Source organism: Cyprinodon variegatus, unplaced genomic scaffold (assembly GCF_000732505.1).
Source record: "Cyprinodon variegatus isolate N-32 unplaced genomic scaffold, C_variegatus-1.0 Scaffold1386, whole genome shotgun sequence".
Classification (NCBI taxonomy): Eukaryota; Metazoa; Chordata; class Actinopteri; order Cyprinodontiformes; family Cyprinodontidae; genus Cyprinodon; species Cyprinodon variegatus.
This window is the reverse complement of record NW_015151839.1, coordinates 137,752-155,439: the sequence shown is the minus strand read 5'-3', so window position 1 is coordinate 155,439 and position 17,688 is coordinate 137,752. Positions and strand designations below refer to the sequence as shown.

The window sequence follows — 17,688 nt, the reverse complement described above, 5'->3', positions numbered from 1 at the left end:
TCCGCAGACACTCTACCTGGGACTCCAGCTCTTTAATCAGCTCTTCCCTTGCATCAATTTCCTGAAGGATCAAGAAACACTGATTAATACGGTATCTCAGCAGAGCAGAGTATTAACAAGACCATGGATGTCCCACATCATGATTAAACCTCTGAGTCACTGCTGTGGTTCAAAACAGGATTTCTTGCCATTTTTTTTTTAAATAATTTAGAGATGTAGCAAAGCTAAAGAGGATTTCTAGCCTTTTTTGTTTTAACCTCCAGTTTTTCTTACAAACTACCACTTGAAAAAAGATTTTAAAAAAGCTCTGCAATATCTTTAGCAGTGATATTCTAAATAACTTTTATACAGTTAAGCATTTAGCATTATCAGTGTTAAAAGAAAAGTAGTTTTTATGTGTTTTATCTATAAAAATGTTTCATACTTAATGCTCCGAACATCCGTAAATCAATCTCAAAAGGATAAAACTGCAGGTCGGCATAAACTTCCAACTCTCTCTCAGCCTAATTTTTCAGCAGACATACATCATGTCACTGAAAATACAATTTACCTGAAATAGTTTCTTACATCTCTGAGCTTCAGAGAGAGATGCTGCTTATGGCAGTGTGAGTTCCCTTTGAAACTTAGAAGGAAGAATGACTAAAAGCAAACGTTTTTTTATTTAGGCATTTACTTTTTTACTCAACAGTACATGTCAACATTGTTAATTCAGTTTTTTCTCTAATAAAATGCTTTATTTTATTGTTTAATTGCACTCTGACTTCATTTCTAAATAAATCACTGATACTGATGATAGCATCCCTATGCTAAAGTGTTTCTATAGAAAGGCTTATTGAGTCCTGGAAAAAGACTATTCTTTTTAAATTCACAACAGCTGGTCACCAGTCAGGACCAGGAAATTAGAATTAGCCAATCCATATAATCACCAGTTTCTTTATGTATATTTGCCACAGAATCCAAATATGTTCAATCACTAAGGACTCAGAGGTCTAATAGGTCACCTCAGACAAACAAACCACCTCAAGACACAAGATGATGCTATCAACCTACTCACCGAAACAAAATCAAACCAGAAAATAAAATAAACAAGGGAGCAGTGAGGAGCAAAATAAAATGAAACAGGAGCCAAGAAAAACACACAGATGGATGTTGATGGAGCAATGCGTCAACGAAACAGGACTCTGGCTGTATTTCGTATGCGCATGTTGGGTTACCTTGTTGTCAGAGGCTGTTTCCATGTGTTGAAGCTTAGAGATCTGTGCATTAAGAAGAGCTATTTCCCTGTCCTTCTCTTCCATCACCTTCAAGAGTCAGAAATTATAACGCAATGGCTATTAATAAACATCATTTTGATACACTCAAAGTCTTTCTGCTGGAAAGCTGGAAATTTGTACTATGAGAAAGTGGAAATGTCACAACAGTGAGTATTGCAAAGCAAAACAATGGGGAGAACAAAGCTTAAAGATATGCAAAATATAGATAGAAAAGAAGAAAATAATCTGTAGAGAAAAGTCATGTTTTTCACATTTGTTAACCAAACATGATGATGCAGCTTTAAGTGAGTCATTTATATACAACAAAACAAAAAGGTTTTTATCATTCTGTCTTGGCAAATTTCTTTTAAGATCTTACATTAAAGATGTTAAATTGTTGTTCAAAATCCTGAATTTTACAACTTTACCACACATTTATATCTCGGTATTTCATTGTATTTAGTAAGAAGCAGTGTACGTATATGAATGCATTACAAACTGAGAGATGTAGCACTAAATGTTTACATTTTTTAGTTTTTATACTAAAACTAAAAAATATGTCTCCAACTTCACAGCTGGGCACCACTTTGTGTTTGTCAATCATGTGGATTTAGTATTACATGTAATATGAAATAAACAAATTGGTTTAAATACTTTTGTAAGACAGCGTTAATTGTTTTCTATGACAGTAGAGTCCTCTTACCTGGAGCATACTGTCCCTTGTTTCTACAAATTGCTGCTGGCTGCTGATCTCCTTCCTCTGGATCTCTAGCTGCATGTGAAGCTGCTGCACCTCCTCACTCTTATTCTCCAGCTCCTCTCTGAACTGCTCCAGTTGCTCTTCCAGGTTACATATCTGACATAAAATAGAAATCAGGCAAAAGAAAATACATTTAAAAGATCGTGGAGAATATGGACTTTAGTTACTGGTCCGGTTTTTGCACCAGACTGTAAAAACATTGTATTCAGTGTGTGGTTGAACAAGAAGAAAAAGTACGATAAAAGCTAAAAACTATATATTATCTATGTCCATAGTGAATTTATAGGCAAGATTTACACACAGAGAGAAGAGAGAAGGTTAGAAACACTGATGAACTGGTGAAGGCAATGGATGGAAAGCAAATAGATGTACGGATGGACAGGTGGATGGATGGATGGATGAATGAATAAATGAATGGATGGATGGAGGGATTGATGGACAGCTGACCGACCAGATAAATATGAAAATATGTAAGAGGAATCTACTTCTATAAAAATCTGCCTCCAAACTTCAAGAACAGTACCCTATAATATACTTTTAGGATGAGATAGGATGCCAGCCTGGGTTTGAACAGACTGAGGAATATTATTTTATAACTTTGACATAAAGTTTTCCTTCTTACCTCCTTCTCTTTTCTTTCCAGAGCCTCTCTCTCTGTCTGCAGCTGAGCCTCCAAGGTGGAGTGTCTCGTCTCACTGATGGATGCATGCTGCTTCTTTTGTTCAACCTGCGACACACACGGAAGAAACTATATGGCTCAGCAGTTTTCCTAAACCATCCACAGATAGACATAAAAGAAGAGCCTTCTGCATCAAACCAACTGATCTGCAGGACCTCGAGGTAAAAATTCAAGCTGTTTGCAGCAAAATCCAACTAATTAATCTTCTGTGCTGCTTTTTGGTACATTCCCCACAACCACCACTAGACACTTGGGGGCAATCTTAACAACTGCTAGCCTATAACTTAGCGACAGAACCCTCTCGGGACGGCTGAAGTAGACCCACCCACACATTGTTCTGCCTCTCTGAATCCAGCCCTCCTCCTCTTCCTCCTCCAGCTGTCACCTCATCCTCATGCTCCCTCACACACACACACACACACACACACACACACACTGCCAAGCTCTACTGCTAACATTCAGACTGTCCGATATTGTCTCCAAAGCAACCTCCCCTCTGCTCCCTCCTCCTAACCTTTTCCAGGGAATCAGCGCTGGCCAGCAGGGCCTGCTCCAGCTCACGGATGCGGCTCTCCAGCTTTTCAATCTCTTCGTCGCGCTCTCCCAATTCACGACGCAGCTGCTCGGAGCCGAGCAGCAGCTCACTGCACCAATCTGCCTTCTCCTTCAGCTGGGCGTTCAGCTGCTCCACCTGGTAAGGAGGAGGGAGAGAGAGAGAGAGAGAGAAGGAGCAGTGAGAAAACAGAGGAGGAGGATTGTTTATAGAGATCTACTATCTGATCCAACTCGCTACAGCGTAGCTGATACATGTGCTGTTAGCGGGAAGGTCAGCTGATCCACCTGAGAAAAGAGGTGGTGGGGGTCGGTGGAGAAAACGTGCAGGGATAGAGGCAAAAAACACACCGATTGTAACTGACCAGGAGCAACTAAAGGAGAAACAATCCACCTGTGAAGGCAAAGAAGATATGGAGGAGGAGGTGCTGACAGATATGATGACCTTACAAGCATTGGTTTAAATTATTAATACGCTAGTATTTGATTTATCTTAATCAATGTAAGGAGAACCATTCAAACTGACGACTTTTATGGTACATTTTAAGGTTATTAATGCTGCAGCAGTTAATAGAATAAGATTTTTTTACAGCAATGTTGAACCTAAAGCTTTGGTATTAGCTCCTTCTTTATGTGTAAACAATCATTAAACTACTACACTATACTATCTGTCAGAATAACTGTATAGTAACATTTAGGTAGGGCAGAATAACAAACATGGTCCTTTCTGATTATACGATTTAGTGATTATATATTTCATCCATAACCCTTCTGTGTAACCTCAAATGACTTTTAAAATAACTGATTACTTCTTCACACCCTATGACCATCGATTATGTTTCTAACCGGTTTGGCCTCTCAACTCTTCTGTAGTTTGACCTCCTGATCAAACCAAATACACCAATGACCTCCTGCCAGCAGACTTTATTTGTTCAATCCCAAAGTTTCACTCAAACTAATGGCAGATTATAGAAATTCAAAATTATTGAAGCAGCACATTTCTATAAAGCAGCAATGAGATGATGGATAATACTAAATGGCACTAAGCAGAATGTCTCCATATTGTTTTCAAATATACTAAAAAACTGTTAGAATGTTTCTTTTTATTGAAAAGTGAGTTTTGTTTTAATTGTTGGAATATAAGAAAAAAGTAAAAGAAAAGGGAAACATTGACAGCTTGCTCATTTATGCATAGAGACAATTGTCCAAAACTGTGAAGTCTACAGATGGCCCTTCAGTAACTTTTAGTCTTAATTGTAATATTTTGAATAAACTGCACAAAACCAAAAAAATATATATAATGAGCTATTATTTACTCTTTTTTTTTTAATCTGTTGAATAGAATAAAAAACAGTAGCACAAAAAGGCTAAGTTGAGTGACTTTTTCAGAAAAAAGCTAAGGCAGACACAACAGGACAAAGGGAAAGCAAAGGAAGGGTCACTAAATCTTTTCTAAATGTTTGCAGAGAGGAGATCAGATGCAGCTAGAAGCAGTACCTTCAGGATAACTCCATCCACCTGCAATAGCCACAGGAGAAAGAAGGCAGAAGCATAATGGACCACAGGATGGAGATTTCAAGGGCGTGAAGCAGAGGAAAAAAAGCATTTAGTGATGAAAATGCTCTAGAAATCTTAGCAGATTAGAGAAATGCTTAAAGGGAAAGTCCAGGACATTCAACAGGAGTGTTGGTGTCCCCCTGGAGACGACATACAACTTAAAAAAGACAAAATAAGAACGAATCAACATAAATCAAAGCTGTAACTGCATATTTACTTAAATTTTAAGGAGAGACAGAAAATGTTCCTGTCAGCTTTTCTTTAAATAAAGGCCACTAGTGCAAAAATATCTTCAAAAAATGATGTTAAAAAGAAAATCCTAATTAACAAGGGGACTGGTGTATGGAGGAACTGATCAAATGCTAGGGTGAAGCCTATATGACTGATAAAATGATAACAATCATATTAATTGTATTAATGTTTTAATGAATTCAAGTCTGTATCAATTATTTATAACATTTAAATATTTATGGATTAAATCAAGTAATGGTTTAATGAATTCATACATATATATAATATTCAATTCAGTGTGAATATACCCAGTATTTATTCAATCAACTCATCTCAAACCCCAGTTTAGACTACTTTATTTGTTTCAAACTACTATATGTTGTTTCAAAATATACTGAACAAATGACTTTACACATACAGAAAACCCCTTTGTTATTATAGACACAACACTCTAACCTCTGGTGTAGGTGCAGGTGTCTTATCTTCTCTAAAACAAGCCCTCTCAAAGACCACTGCACATGTACCGACAAAGATCAGACAAGTAAAAACTAAAAGCAACCAAAGAATGCTTTTGTAAAGCAGGAGATGCCTCCCCAGGACCGCAAACTAAGAAACTTTTGGGGTTATTTTTTTGGCATGTTGGAAAAGGAACATGTCTGAAGTGAGTTTTATTTCTGCATATAAGTTCCATGCAGAAATATAATAAAACCTCAAAAAGATACCCAAACAAAGCATTCATCCCACATTTAATCCTGACAATGAAAAATAAACGCTCCCTTCGTTTCACCACCAACATGCTACCTTTGCCTGTTTACATGCAAAATAAACCATAATCTGGAAACTTCTATAGAAATCGTCAGACTTAAATCATAGGCTAACAAGACTAAATAAGCAAAAGAGAGAAAAAATCTAACAAAAAAATAAAACTGAAAGTCACGAATAAAACCAAAGTGAACAGAGTTCTCAACAAGTCAGGTAACCTTTTTTATACATCATCCATGTTTAAAATAAATTATATGAAGCAAAAATATACAATCTTGTCTAAGATTGGTAATATTTTGTTTTCAATTAAAATATATCTACCAATACATTACACTGCATTACTAAGAAACAAAACAAAAACAAAAAAACAACCTCTTTAACTCCTGTCAAACGCTCCAAACCCTGCTATTGTTTAGCGAGAACCTAGACCCAGTTCGAACTCTGAAAGACCTGCATCTTGCCAATACCCTGAATTTGGAAGGGAGCATTTCTCCTCTTACCTCTCGGTTTCTTTGCTCAGAACCGATCTGCAGCTTCTGCGGGCTCTTCAGCTGCTGCTCAAGCTTCTGGATCTCCTGCTGGAAAAAGTCTCTCTCGTGTTCTCGATCCACAGCTTGCTCCTGAACACCAAGGCAACAGAAAAGCAGCAAATAAAAGAATAAGAAAAGATTTTTTCCAATCAAACAGAGATGGATAATTGAAATGTCTACATATTTTTACACAACCTTGAACCATTTTCTGTTTTAAAAGATGTGGTAAAATGTAGGGCTAAAGAAATATTGTGTAAGTGATTAATTAAAATGTCTCAACCTTTGATGGCATTTCTGCCTGCATAGTTTCACATTTGTTCTTAGCTTACAAGCTCACTTTATTTATTTACACACTTTTCAGTTTTTATTATGGAAATGTTTATGACTATCATGAGTTACAATCACAAAGACATTAAAAGAAAAAAAGTATTCTAAACAATCATTGTTATGAACGTCATAAATCTAAATAAATAAAAAAACAACCCTCTGCTATTATGTTCAGAGACTGACCATATTATCTGATGAGAAAAATGTAGCTGTTTTAGGATGATTCCTGCAATTTTTGCGTTGCTTTGCATTGGAAGAAAATATCCTGTTTGGTCATTTTTGTTGACCTGTTCAAATATGTGATGTTTTTTTTTTTTTTTAAATAAGGTCTGTTAGAATTTTCCTTTCCATTGAGTTTTCCAGACAAAAGATTAAGGATAGCGAAATATTCTGAAATGTTCTGCAGGTATTGATGCTCAAAGGTATTGATACAGATCTTCTTAGCTTCTAATGTTCCCCTACTGGGATGCATTTCGTTTAATATAAAATGGATAGAAATGTTTATGACTATCATGAAAATATTTAGATTTTAGAGGGACTGTTATCATGAAGTAACCTATCTAGCATCCATTAGTTATTGTTTGTGATGATGACTTAATGCAATAATTAGAAAAGGTTTTACCATCTGAATTTACCTGTATTGACACAATTTATATTCAGAATAATATAAAAGCAGTTTTAAATACATTTTCTACCTCCCTTTTTTCTATACCTGCTCTATAATAGGACCTAGAAATAATTCCAAACTAAAACATCAGCCGGAACTCTACCATGAAACCAAACAATTATTTCCATATAGATCTGAATCTAATCAAGGCACTTTTCCATCTCACTTACGTCAAGAAACTTCCTGTTTTTCTCCAGCTGTTTCTCCAGGGCCTGGATCTGCTGTTGGAGGTCTCCGGTCTGTGTCTTTTGAGCATGCTCCAGTTCAATCACTCTGTTCACCTGCTCCTCCAGCTCGTCCTCCAGTTGTTTCACCTGCTTTAGGAGGTCTGAGTTCTCCTTCTCGGCTTGACGCTGAACCTCCACTTTCTCTTTCATCAGCTTCTCCGTTTCCTCTAATAGGTCTGTGTAATATTGTGAAGAAAGGGATGGAACGTACCGTAAATAACAGTCACATAGTTTGCTATTGAGACATTCCCCTTGATTTTTGAACAGAGATTAAAATCTGAGATACAAGAGTCTGAAAGTGGCAACATTTAATGAGATTAAATGCAACTTTGGGGCTTTGAAATTATCATTTTCCATTTGTAATACACAGTTTAATCAATTTGATAATAAATGACCAACATCAGACTCTTCTGACATCTCAGTCAAGTTCCCATCAAATAATCCAGTTACCAGTCAACACCCCCCATCATTCCCAGCATCTGTTTCGCTGCCACCAATCAACATTCAACACTGAATCAAGACCAACAGGATTGTGCAAAAGTAACAGGGGGATAGGGTGCATATAACAGATCAGACATACAAAGTTAATGCATGGCAGTATCCATGCCTAATGAGTGTCTACAGGCAGGGAGGAGAGCCTCCTATTCAGAGAAACTGAATAGGAATACGGAATACGGCATAAATATGTACAAAAAAATAGCCGTCAGCATGGACGACATGATATAAGGTGGTTTTTTTTTAAATAATTCAAATAACATAATTTTTTTCATACTTTGTCACATTACAATCACAAACTTTGATGTGTTTTCTTTTGATTTAAGGTAATGAATCAGTGCTGTAAAATATTATGAAAAAAAATAAAAATGGCAATATTCTTGTTGAAATTGTGATGATGTTCTAGATACTAATTGATATATAATCAATATTTTCCTAACTACTCATCTTGTTAAGATTTACAATCTTAGGTCTATACCAGACACGGGTTTGCATTTTTTTTTTTATACCTTTGATAAACTAACACAAAAATAGCAAACTAGGGAAGTAGTGTGTGTTTTTAGTATTACATTTTGGGGTATCAAAGTAAATGGGGTTGTTTAACAATAGAATCCAATATTATGCTTAAAATTTGCTTAAAATAGACATATGGGTGTATGTTGTAATGTGACAAATGTGGAAAAACTCAGGGGTTATGGATATACACTAGAGGGCAATGTACAAACTGCTGGAGTTATGTTTTGTCATGCTAAAACGGGTGCCAACACTGACTCCGAGACATTAAACAGGACAAAATCAGTCAAAACAATAAGCGGTAGCAGAGGTTAGTGATAATTTTCAGTGAGTATATGAGCCCACAAGCAAGCAAGCTTTAAGCTGTGATAGTGAGTTGCCAAATGAGGGTTAGAGAGATACACCGTAACTCAGCCAGGCAATTAATGTCGCCATACAGAGACATGACTTAGCCATGCTCAAAGTGGACACACCTGCTTCAGGTGCTGCAACCATTGCAGCTTCAACTAGGCCTACAGGGGGATGAGAAAGCACACAGTAATTCAACATGCTCTTGTTTCGTTTGCCATAATCAGATATAGAATGGGGAGAAAAGTTGAAAAGAAGGCAGTGTACTTTCTGAAGCCTAGAACTGCAGAAACAAAGTGATGCGAGAGGTATTAAAGAAGGCCTTGTTTGCATTTGTAAATACAGAATACTCACCATTTATGAGAAAAAATGAGGAAGTGATACTCTTTTTATGAAATTGGGGCAATAAAGAGGTCAATTAGCATATATATATACACCAAGTTTACAGACACCTATTAGGAAAGTAAAGATAATCGTGGTCTCATGTAGTATAGTATAACTGTTACCAATTATATACCTAAAATATGCTTTAATTCAGAAACAGATTTAGTGTAAAGAAACATAAAAGACAGGAAAAAATACCATGAGGCTCTGATATTTGGTCCAATAAGAGGAACATCACTCAGAGAGCGCAGACTCCGCCAAACAGAAACTTTTCCTCTAAATTGTCTTACACCTATAGCTGAAACCAGCACATGATGTGGATCATTACCAAATTTAAATTAGCATGAGGCACGTCTCTGGTAAACCAATTTGTCATAAAACTGTATTTTTGTCTTCAGTAAAATAGCTCCAGACTTTTTAAAACGTAATTAAAATCCATTCATAACTTTTCAAGTTATCCTGTACACAGACAAACACATACACTCTCCTAAAAACATAACCTCCTTGGAGAAGGTAACTACTATTGACTCAACAAACAGTTAATAATACACAGTATATTATCAACTGAGCTTGGTATTGCAGTTCTGTAAAGGGACAGTGTGTAACAAATATAGCTTTGTATAAACAAAAATCTTGCATTGCTTTAATAAATACATATTCTTTGAAAGTCTAATAACATGATATAAAAAATGTGTGCCTTCTCATAGCTTAGAACTAGTAGGTAAGAAATACATAGGGGCTTGTGAACCTAGTGGGAGATGCCATGCTGTGTCAGCATTTTTGATTAGAGAAGCCGAAAGAGGACAAACTTGTCGGTCCTAAGGGTTTTACCTTCATCTGAAAATGTGTTGCTGGTGGCCAAAGGGTTAAAAAGACGCAAAAAAACCCCCAAAACTTATGATTATTCCACTTTCTGTTGGCAATTGAGTAACATCCTTACTTCATGTCGAATGAGAGGCAAAAGAAACAAATCAAAAAAGGAAAAAGCAATAATAATTGGCAAAAAATACCATTGGTGCAGAACATTTATGAGGGGGCAGACTTCAAAAATGGACACTGAGGTTGCAGGCTTTCTGCAGGACAGGTAAGTAATTCAATAGAAGTTTGTCAGCCTACATTGGATAATGTAAGTAATTAACTGCTGTTAGTAGTTGTTACTCCGCGCTGGGTTCACACTCTTTAATAGGAGGCACCAGTCTGTCCTTTGTAATTAATTTAGTGCACCACTAGTTGGCAAAAAATCTTACACACTGTCCCTTTAAGCAAAACCTCTAACAAAAAAAGCTGATTTTGACTGAAAACACACAGCCTTGTAGGTTTTCTCCTTTGTCCCTGAGGTGATACATACGAAGCTCACGCGGCCCCGCCTCTTCCTTCATAGCGTCCTGTTGCCGTGACAGCAGCTCGCGCTCCTCCAGCATTTCAAGCCGTTCTTGCTCCAACTCGTGCAGCCGGCTACTTGTTACCTGAGTGGAAAATTTAAATTCAGCAGCTTAGATTTGCATGCATGTTGACACTTGTTTGAACGTTCGTTTTATAAAAAAAAAAAATTTCCTGATAGCTTATTGCTGCAAGAAAAAAATCTAAATCATAAACAGATGTATTTAGGACATGCATGACAACTTTGATGACATCTGGGGTGATATTTGTTGACAGTACACATTCAACTTAGAAGCATGTCTGGTGTTTAAATGTTTGGTTCATTCATTAAGCCATTCATATCTAACTTTTTGACCCCTGCTTCACAGAAAAAGATTATTTTCCCTTGCTTTCTTTTATTGCACATCTTCCCCTCCTCTCGTTGTGTTTTTGTATATTTGAATCATGCTTGGGCTTGTTTTTCCGATTTACTTTAGAGCAGGATCAGATTTTACAATCCAGTTTAGCAGTGTTAGATGCCAAATTTGTAATTTCTGCATGCATAATCGTATCAAATAAGAGCATTTATCTATCATTTTAATCAAGAAATAAATTGATGCATCTTTACAGCTCCCTACTATGTTTTGAAAAGATCTCTGTTGTGAATTATTTCTGTGTCTAATTAGAATTTAACTGTAAATAAGTAACAGAAAATTAAAGCACCAAGCAGGGTTCAGCCTGATTTTGAGTGTTGCAGTGGTGCTTTTAGCTGCAGTGTGTCTAAAACAATTTACATGCTTCTCTTAAAAGTCTAGATAAACTGATGAACTCCTAGTGTTTACACAAACTTTGGGATCTTTCTATAATCCCTCATTCTAAAGCAACAGAACAGCCTTTTTTGTTGTCACAAGTCCTTTTCTTTCACTTCTTTCAAGAAGTAATTATTTTTCCTCCCCCCTGCAGCTCACCTGCAGCTCTTGCTCGAGGCTTAACTGGAGCTCTTCTTTCTGACGCAACTGCTCCTCCAGAGCAGCTCGTTCACCCGTGTAGCCATCTATGACACCTAAAGGAGAAAGAAGCTTAGAAAGAATGCTGCAAATCATCCACAAAAAAACATTTAAAAGTTTTTATTCTGCTCCCTCCTTTTTACAGGAACTTGGAGAATTTTAGAAGGACTGAAAATGGTTTACAAAATTTGCACCAAAGTGACCTTATTTTATTTAGTTAATCTTTAACTCCCAGTTTTAGCAGCTAACTTTCTCTGGAGGCTTTGTGCCATTAGTGATAAACTTAGTAAAACATCAGCTTATTTAGAGTACAGTCTATGACTTATGATATTTATAATCTTATTGGTTTCAGTGGTATAGTCTTTAAATGTTAAGTTTTTCTAAAGAACTGGCCAAGAATCTTCAGGGTTCTAAATACATATGTTGTTCTTTACACATTTTTTGATTTAATCATTAAATAGAACATAACACAGTTCTAGGGTGACCAGGTCTAGAAAAAAAGTGGGACAACTAGGATGCTAATGAGGGACAATGTGGGAAAGACACCGCTTTTCAGTTGTAAGTTTATTTTTCCAACTCAATTTTAGTGTCGCTTTACATCAAATTTAGTATCAAATTTAAAAATAACCTCTGTAAAATTCACAAAGAGCTCTCACAGTCATAGCCCATTCCAGCATTTGTTGTAATTTCATTTTCTTTTGCATCAGAAGTAGCTTCCATCATACTTTGTACTAAAGGCATTTACCTGTTCTGTTTTAAGAACACCGTGTGCAGCTTTGTCATGAAGTGGGGCACCTCTGTGACAATGATTACAGCTCTGCTTTATTCTGATTCAATACATTTTTTCTTACTTTTCTCTAACTTGACCAAGTCAAATGCAGGACATTGCTTCAATTTGTGGGACCGCAAAACAGAAGTGAAAAATGCAGGACTGTCCCGCACAAATTAAATCATCAGGTCGCGCAACAAAATTCCCTCTTACCAGTATATTTAGCTGTACTATATGTCGAAATTATATTAAAGATTTATAGAATGTGTGACAGTTCTTTAACTATAATAGCTGTATATAAAAGGAGGTCTGATTAAAGCCCTGACATGATCCCTCTCAAATACAAACTTTCACAACTTTGTGATATTAGCATATTAGCCAATTCTAATATATTTAACACATATTTTAAAGCTCAACTCACCCTGCGTGTAAATACAACCTTGATCCAGGAAATGCCACCACAGTGGTGGGTAACAGCAGACCCTGAGGGGAAGAGGTCATTTATGGGAATGAGTAGTGGGGGTTATAGCTAACATGTACTTCTAGCACTTCTAGTCCTGGAAGTGTGATTTATTTGATCAATTATTCCTTATAGTTCTGGTGCTCATCTGCTTTAACTTCTCCTACCACTTCAAAAAATGTCAGCAGTGGGTATAGGGTATGCTTCAAACTTACATTTTTTCTCCAACGGTTGTATCAATTTCTAACATTAGTTTTTATCAGGTAGTGAACGGCTTCACTTGCATCTTTTGAGTAAACTGTTTAATCCATTCAGCATTCAGGTTGCATTTCTTCTAGTTTATTTTGTTGTTCTTAAGGTTGCCATCCAATCGAATTAATGCTTAACAACAGAGTACAATATCCAAGGTTACCAACAACAAAAAAGTAAAGGAGGAAAAAAAAAAACAGAATATGGATGTATGCTCAGTTAAACAAAGTTGTACAAGCAAGTGCAAATATTTGACCCATTTTGCTTGATGTCGGAGTTGCAAACACAATGAAATTCTCTATAATTACTGCACGGCCTCATCACAGGTCAACAAGCATTACCCCTGTGCTGGAACTTCTGCAACTTAAAAAAAATTTCATTAGGTTCTACTAGAGGATGTCTTATTATTCAATGTCTACATTAGAGCTGCAACTAAAGATCATTTTGCAAATCGTTTAATCTTTTGATTCTTTTTTGGATGAATCGATTAATAATCAGATAGTAAAAAGTTCCTTAAAGAAGATTCTTTTAAGAAATCAAACCAGGGGAAACAAAATTTTTCCACTTGAGGAGTTCTGGATGGAGCATATAAACTTTTTTTTTTTTATCTTAAATGCAAAATATTTATATATTTGCTCCCAATTTCAATACAATTACTGCTCCAGGTTGGTTGCTCTGTCAGCTAAAAGAATGTTTCATAGTCTGTATACTTCAATTAACGATTAATTACTAAATTAGTTTACGATTATTTCAATAATCGATTAATCAAGAATAATCCGATGAATCGTTTCAGCCCCAGTCAACATATATGAAAGAAACAAAATGGTAAAATGCCTCCAAATAGTATTAATACTCAAACATTTTTAAGATTATGTCCCATTACATAATGACACAAACTTCAGTTTACTTTAGGAGGACCTCATGTAATACATTAAAACAAAGAGAATGTAATGAAGAGTAATTATACTTTTCTCAATTATACATTACTTTTCATAAAAATGAAAAGAATGGCATGCACTTGAACTAAAGCCCATTTACTTTGATCTCTCTATACAAAGCACAGTGCAACTTATTGCCTTTTACAAGGGAGACTTTTACCAAAATTAGTAATTTTTGTAAGAATGGACAAGACAAAATTGCATTTGTTTAACATTTTACAAACAACTATACAAAATCTCTATGGCACTGTGTGACAACACCGCAAACACATCAATAGAAAACCACTGATCAGTGAAGTAGCCATGATGTCTATTGTAACTGTGGACGGGAATACTTTTCCTCAGCAAGAACAGGAAAACATGGTTATAGTTAGAGAGGTTATAGTTATAGCTGAAAGAGGCTTAGGATGGATGTTGACCTTCCCGCAGATTAACCTTCCACAACATCTAGTTAGATTAAGCACAAATGATTTAGATCTAACCCTATTCATGTATTATAATGGCTAGGGCAAGGTTAAGACCGGGATCTAATTAAGAACCTCTTGCATAACTTCATTAAAAATGTCCTTTCAGTCCCACATAAATTTCCAGTGAAATATACTGATTTGATTTGCTGAAATGTAAGAAAATGGAAAACAGTTTTAAAGGGTTTTGAATACTCTTACAGTAACCGGCCACCAGATAGCAGGAGACAGAGTTTTTTTTCAAAGTTTGCCTAGGGAGGGATGTATGTAATAATCAGCTGTCAGATGTAAGTAATTCAATACTGATAAAGTATCATCCATCAGTTGCAGAGTGCAGCACTACAAGACTACAACTGTAGTTAATCCTCAGTTTTTTCTGCTACAGCATCTGATTATCATGTTTTTATCAGAAAAAAAGGTCACGTTTTTAGATCTTAACACACTCCATCTGTCAGAAAAAAGTATCTCCTTTCAGGGGTGAAACTAAATGAAAACCAGTTTTAAAATGCCACACCCTGGAGTTTTTAACCTGAATCCTCAAACACAATAGTGTAGATATTTCCTTTTCAGCACATCAGGCCACAAGCCCAGCAATTGTTTAACACTCCCAACCACGACAACTTAAAAGCAAAGCATTTAAAACCAGTTTTCATTTAACATAAAGCTCAGGTTTACGTAATGAGTACAGTCTTTTCAAGGGAATAAAGAGACGTAATGCTATACAACACCCAAATCATTATTTATAACACCATGCTAAAACAAAAAGATATTTTTTTGACCAAAGTCATATCCTTTTATTCTGTTTAAACAGAGTTTGATGGGTTGTACTTCTACAAAGCTTTAATATGACTGCAAACATTCAGCGCTATTTTACAGGATTAGAAAGAGCAAATAGAGAAACAGGATCCCCGTCTTATAAAGAGCAACGCATGATTAGAAAAAGGCCATAAACTCACTATTGCCAAGTGTATCTGCAAAGCGAAAAGACGGATGATTCCTGTTCTGTTCCACAGTGTTTTCAGACCTTAGAAAGTGTATGAAATGGGTCAGGTGACATAGCTGACCCTCATGTACCAGCTGCTTCTGACACTAAATTAAAAGTTCACCTCTTACCGAAAACAAATGCACATTACTTCCTTAGAATTACCCTAGAAATGAAAGTCAGGATTCTGATCCACAGTAGGTCTATTCCTAAATTAGCTGTCGTAAGGAAGCTTAGTTAGGATATTTTACGTTTTCATAGTTTCATTTTCATTGGTTACGCAAATATTAAATTCACACATGTAATAAATCAATATGCAACTAGAAAGAAAGGGAAGCAGGGGAGGTATGAAATGTCTCACAAGCTTGGAAGAGTTTTTACACATGATGCCCTTCCTGATGCATTCAGTATTCAAACCGTGCTCCATGGCATTACAGGCAAAGACCTAAACCTCATCACCATCAGGTACTGAACTTCTAGGTAAAAACTGAGAACAGTTTTAAAGTTAAAATCAGCCGAACCTTCGGCACGGTGCAGTTCGAGAGCCAGCTGCTCCCGGGCTCGAGCCTCCTCCGTCACCCTCTCCTGCAGCTCCTCCTGCTTCTGCAGCAGCTCTGTGATCTCCTGGTTGTGGCGGAAGGACTCCCGCATCAGCTCTGTCTGGGTCATCCGGGCATGTTCCAGCTGGAGACAGGGGGGATATAGCATCAAACAGCATAGGGATTCAGTGACCAAAAGGATGTCATCTTTCCAGCGGTTACGGTGTGATATTTCAGACTAATAATACGTTACAGCAGCATCTTCCTGTCAACCTACTGCTATGTTAAGGGCCGTGGGTAGCCTTTAATTTATACATTGCTGCAGATATGGCTAACTGCATCTACTAAAGTCATTTCATGTCAAAAGTTCAGCCTCTATAAAAGTTAGAATCCAAACAGACATGTTGATTCTGAGGAAAATGTCGAAAACAGAATAAAGAAATTTAGGATTTTTTATTTTATTTTTATTTATGCTTTTTATTCACACTAATCTGTCAAATTATGAAATACTAGGATGTTTGGGCTGAAACTATTATTCAGATTATTTTTTTTTATCAATCTGAATAATAAAGCAATCGACACTTAGGTAATCTCCAAGTTTTGTATAAATCTCCAAAATAAATTATTTGCTGAAAGAAATACCCATGGATTTAAGATGGAAATCCTTTGGTCTTAAAATATGTTTTTTTCTTAAAGTTCTCAAGCTGTACTTCTGTGCACTGACAGAAACTGACTAAACATTTTAACCAATTCTAAGGCATTTAAAAATGTACATTAATTTATGTTTAATTTACTATGTGCATTCCTTTTTAAACTGATTGAAATCATAAGATAATTAAATCTTTCAAAGAACTGACAGTTGAAGCCCTGAGAACTTAACTGATATCTGAACCAATCCTTTCAGGACCTTTTTTCAGCAGCTAATGTGTGATAAATGTGCCATATATACAAATATACCATAATATACACATGTCACAATTGACCTCTAACTTATAGGACCCAATTATACCCAGGTCCTTTTAAATATGTTTCTGTCGGACATTTAGGTGCTGTCATGACAACTTTTTATTCCAAACAAGTTTGGTTCTGATATTGAAATAAGACAGATTCAGTGGCATTTTTATAGACTAAAAGATACAGTTTGTTTGAATAATACGGGCATAAAAATTAATCCACATCCAAATGTCAATTTAACGAATAACACAAGTATATCAGTCGCAAACTGAAAATACCAGTCCACACCATCACAGATGCACCAAGTAGCAGAATGTGAACAGGGGATCTGTTTTTACAGTATTTTTAATAAGAAGAATATTTTTTTTGATCCGAAAGCTTGAGTTGTGATGTAGATGCTAATGATTGTGTTAGAGTGGCATATGACATTGCATCATATTGATTGCGGTCATTTAACTTGGATTTATCAAAAAATCATATCAGGACAAGTTTTGTAACATCAAGAAACACAAGGATATTTGCAAAGTATGCTAAAATATCTATGACAGACTGGCGACCTGTTCAGCGTGTATCCCGCCTCTTGCCAATAGACTGCCGGCCCTAACGCAACCCTGACAAAAGTACTAAGCAGGGGAAAATGGATGGATGGATGGATGGATGGATGGATGGATGGATGGATGGA

General features: G+C 36.2%; 1 protein-coding gene across 1 annotated transcript in view; it reads right to left on the bottom strand.

Annotated features, from left to right (window-relative positions):
• The window catches only part of LOC107103159 (A-kinase anchor protein 9-like), an 83,426-nt gene that overhangs the window by 15,870 nt on the left and 49,868 nt on the right, over nucleotides 1-17,688 (bottom strand). Inside the window, exons 22-32 of the mRNA XM_015402706.1 lie at nucleotides 16,035-16,197; nucleotides 11,613-11,707; nucleotides 10,634-10,751; nucleotides 9,027-9,065; nucleotides 7,489-7,721; nucleotides 6,295-6,414; nucleotides 3,207-3,383; nucleotides 2,636-2,740; nucleotides 1,957-2,109; nucleotides 1,215-1,301; nucleotides 6-61 (exon numbers count right to left, since the gene is read on the bottom strand). Coding sequence (XP_015258192.1) covers nucleotides 6-61; nucleotides 1,215-1,301; nucleotides 1,957-2,109; nucleotides 2,636-2,740; nucleotides 3,207-3,383; nucleotides 6,295-6,414; nucleotides 7,489-7,721; nucleotides 9,027-9,065; nucleotides 10,634-10,751; nucleotides 11,613-11,707; nucleotides 16,035-16,197 — 1,346 coding nt within the window. The remainder of the gene's footprint in view (nucleotides 1-5; nucleotides 62-1,214; nucleotides 1,302-1,956; nucleotides 2,110-2,635; nucleotides 2,741-3,206; nucleotides 3,384-6,294; nucleotides 6,415-7,488; nucleotides 7,722-9,026; nucleotides 9,066-10,633; nucleotides 10,752-11,612; nucleotides 11,708-16,034; nucleotides 16,198-17,688) is intronic.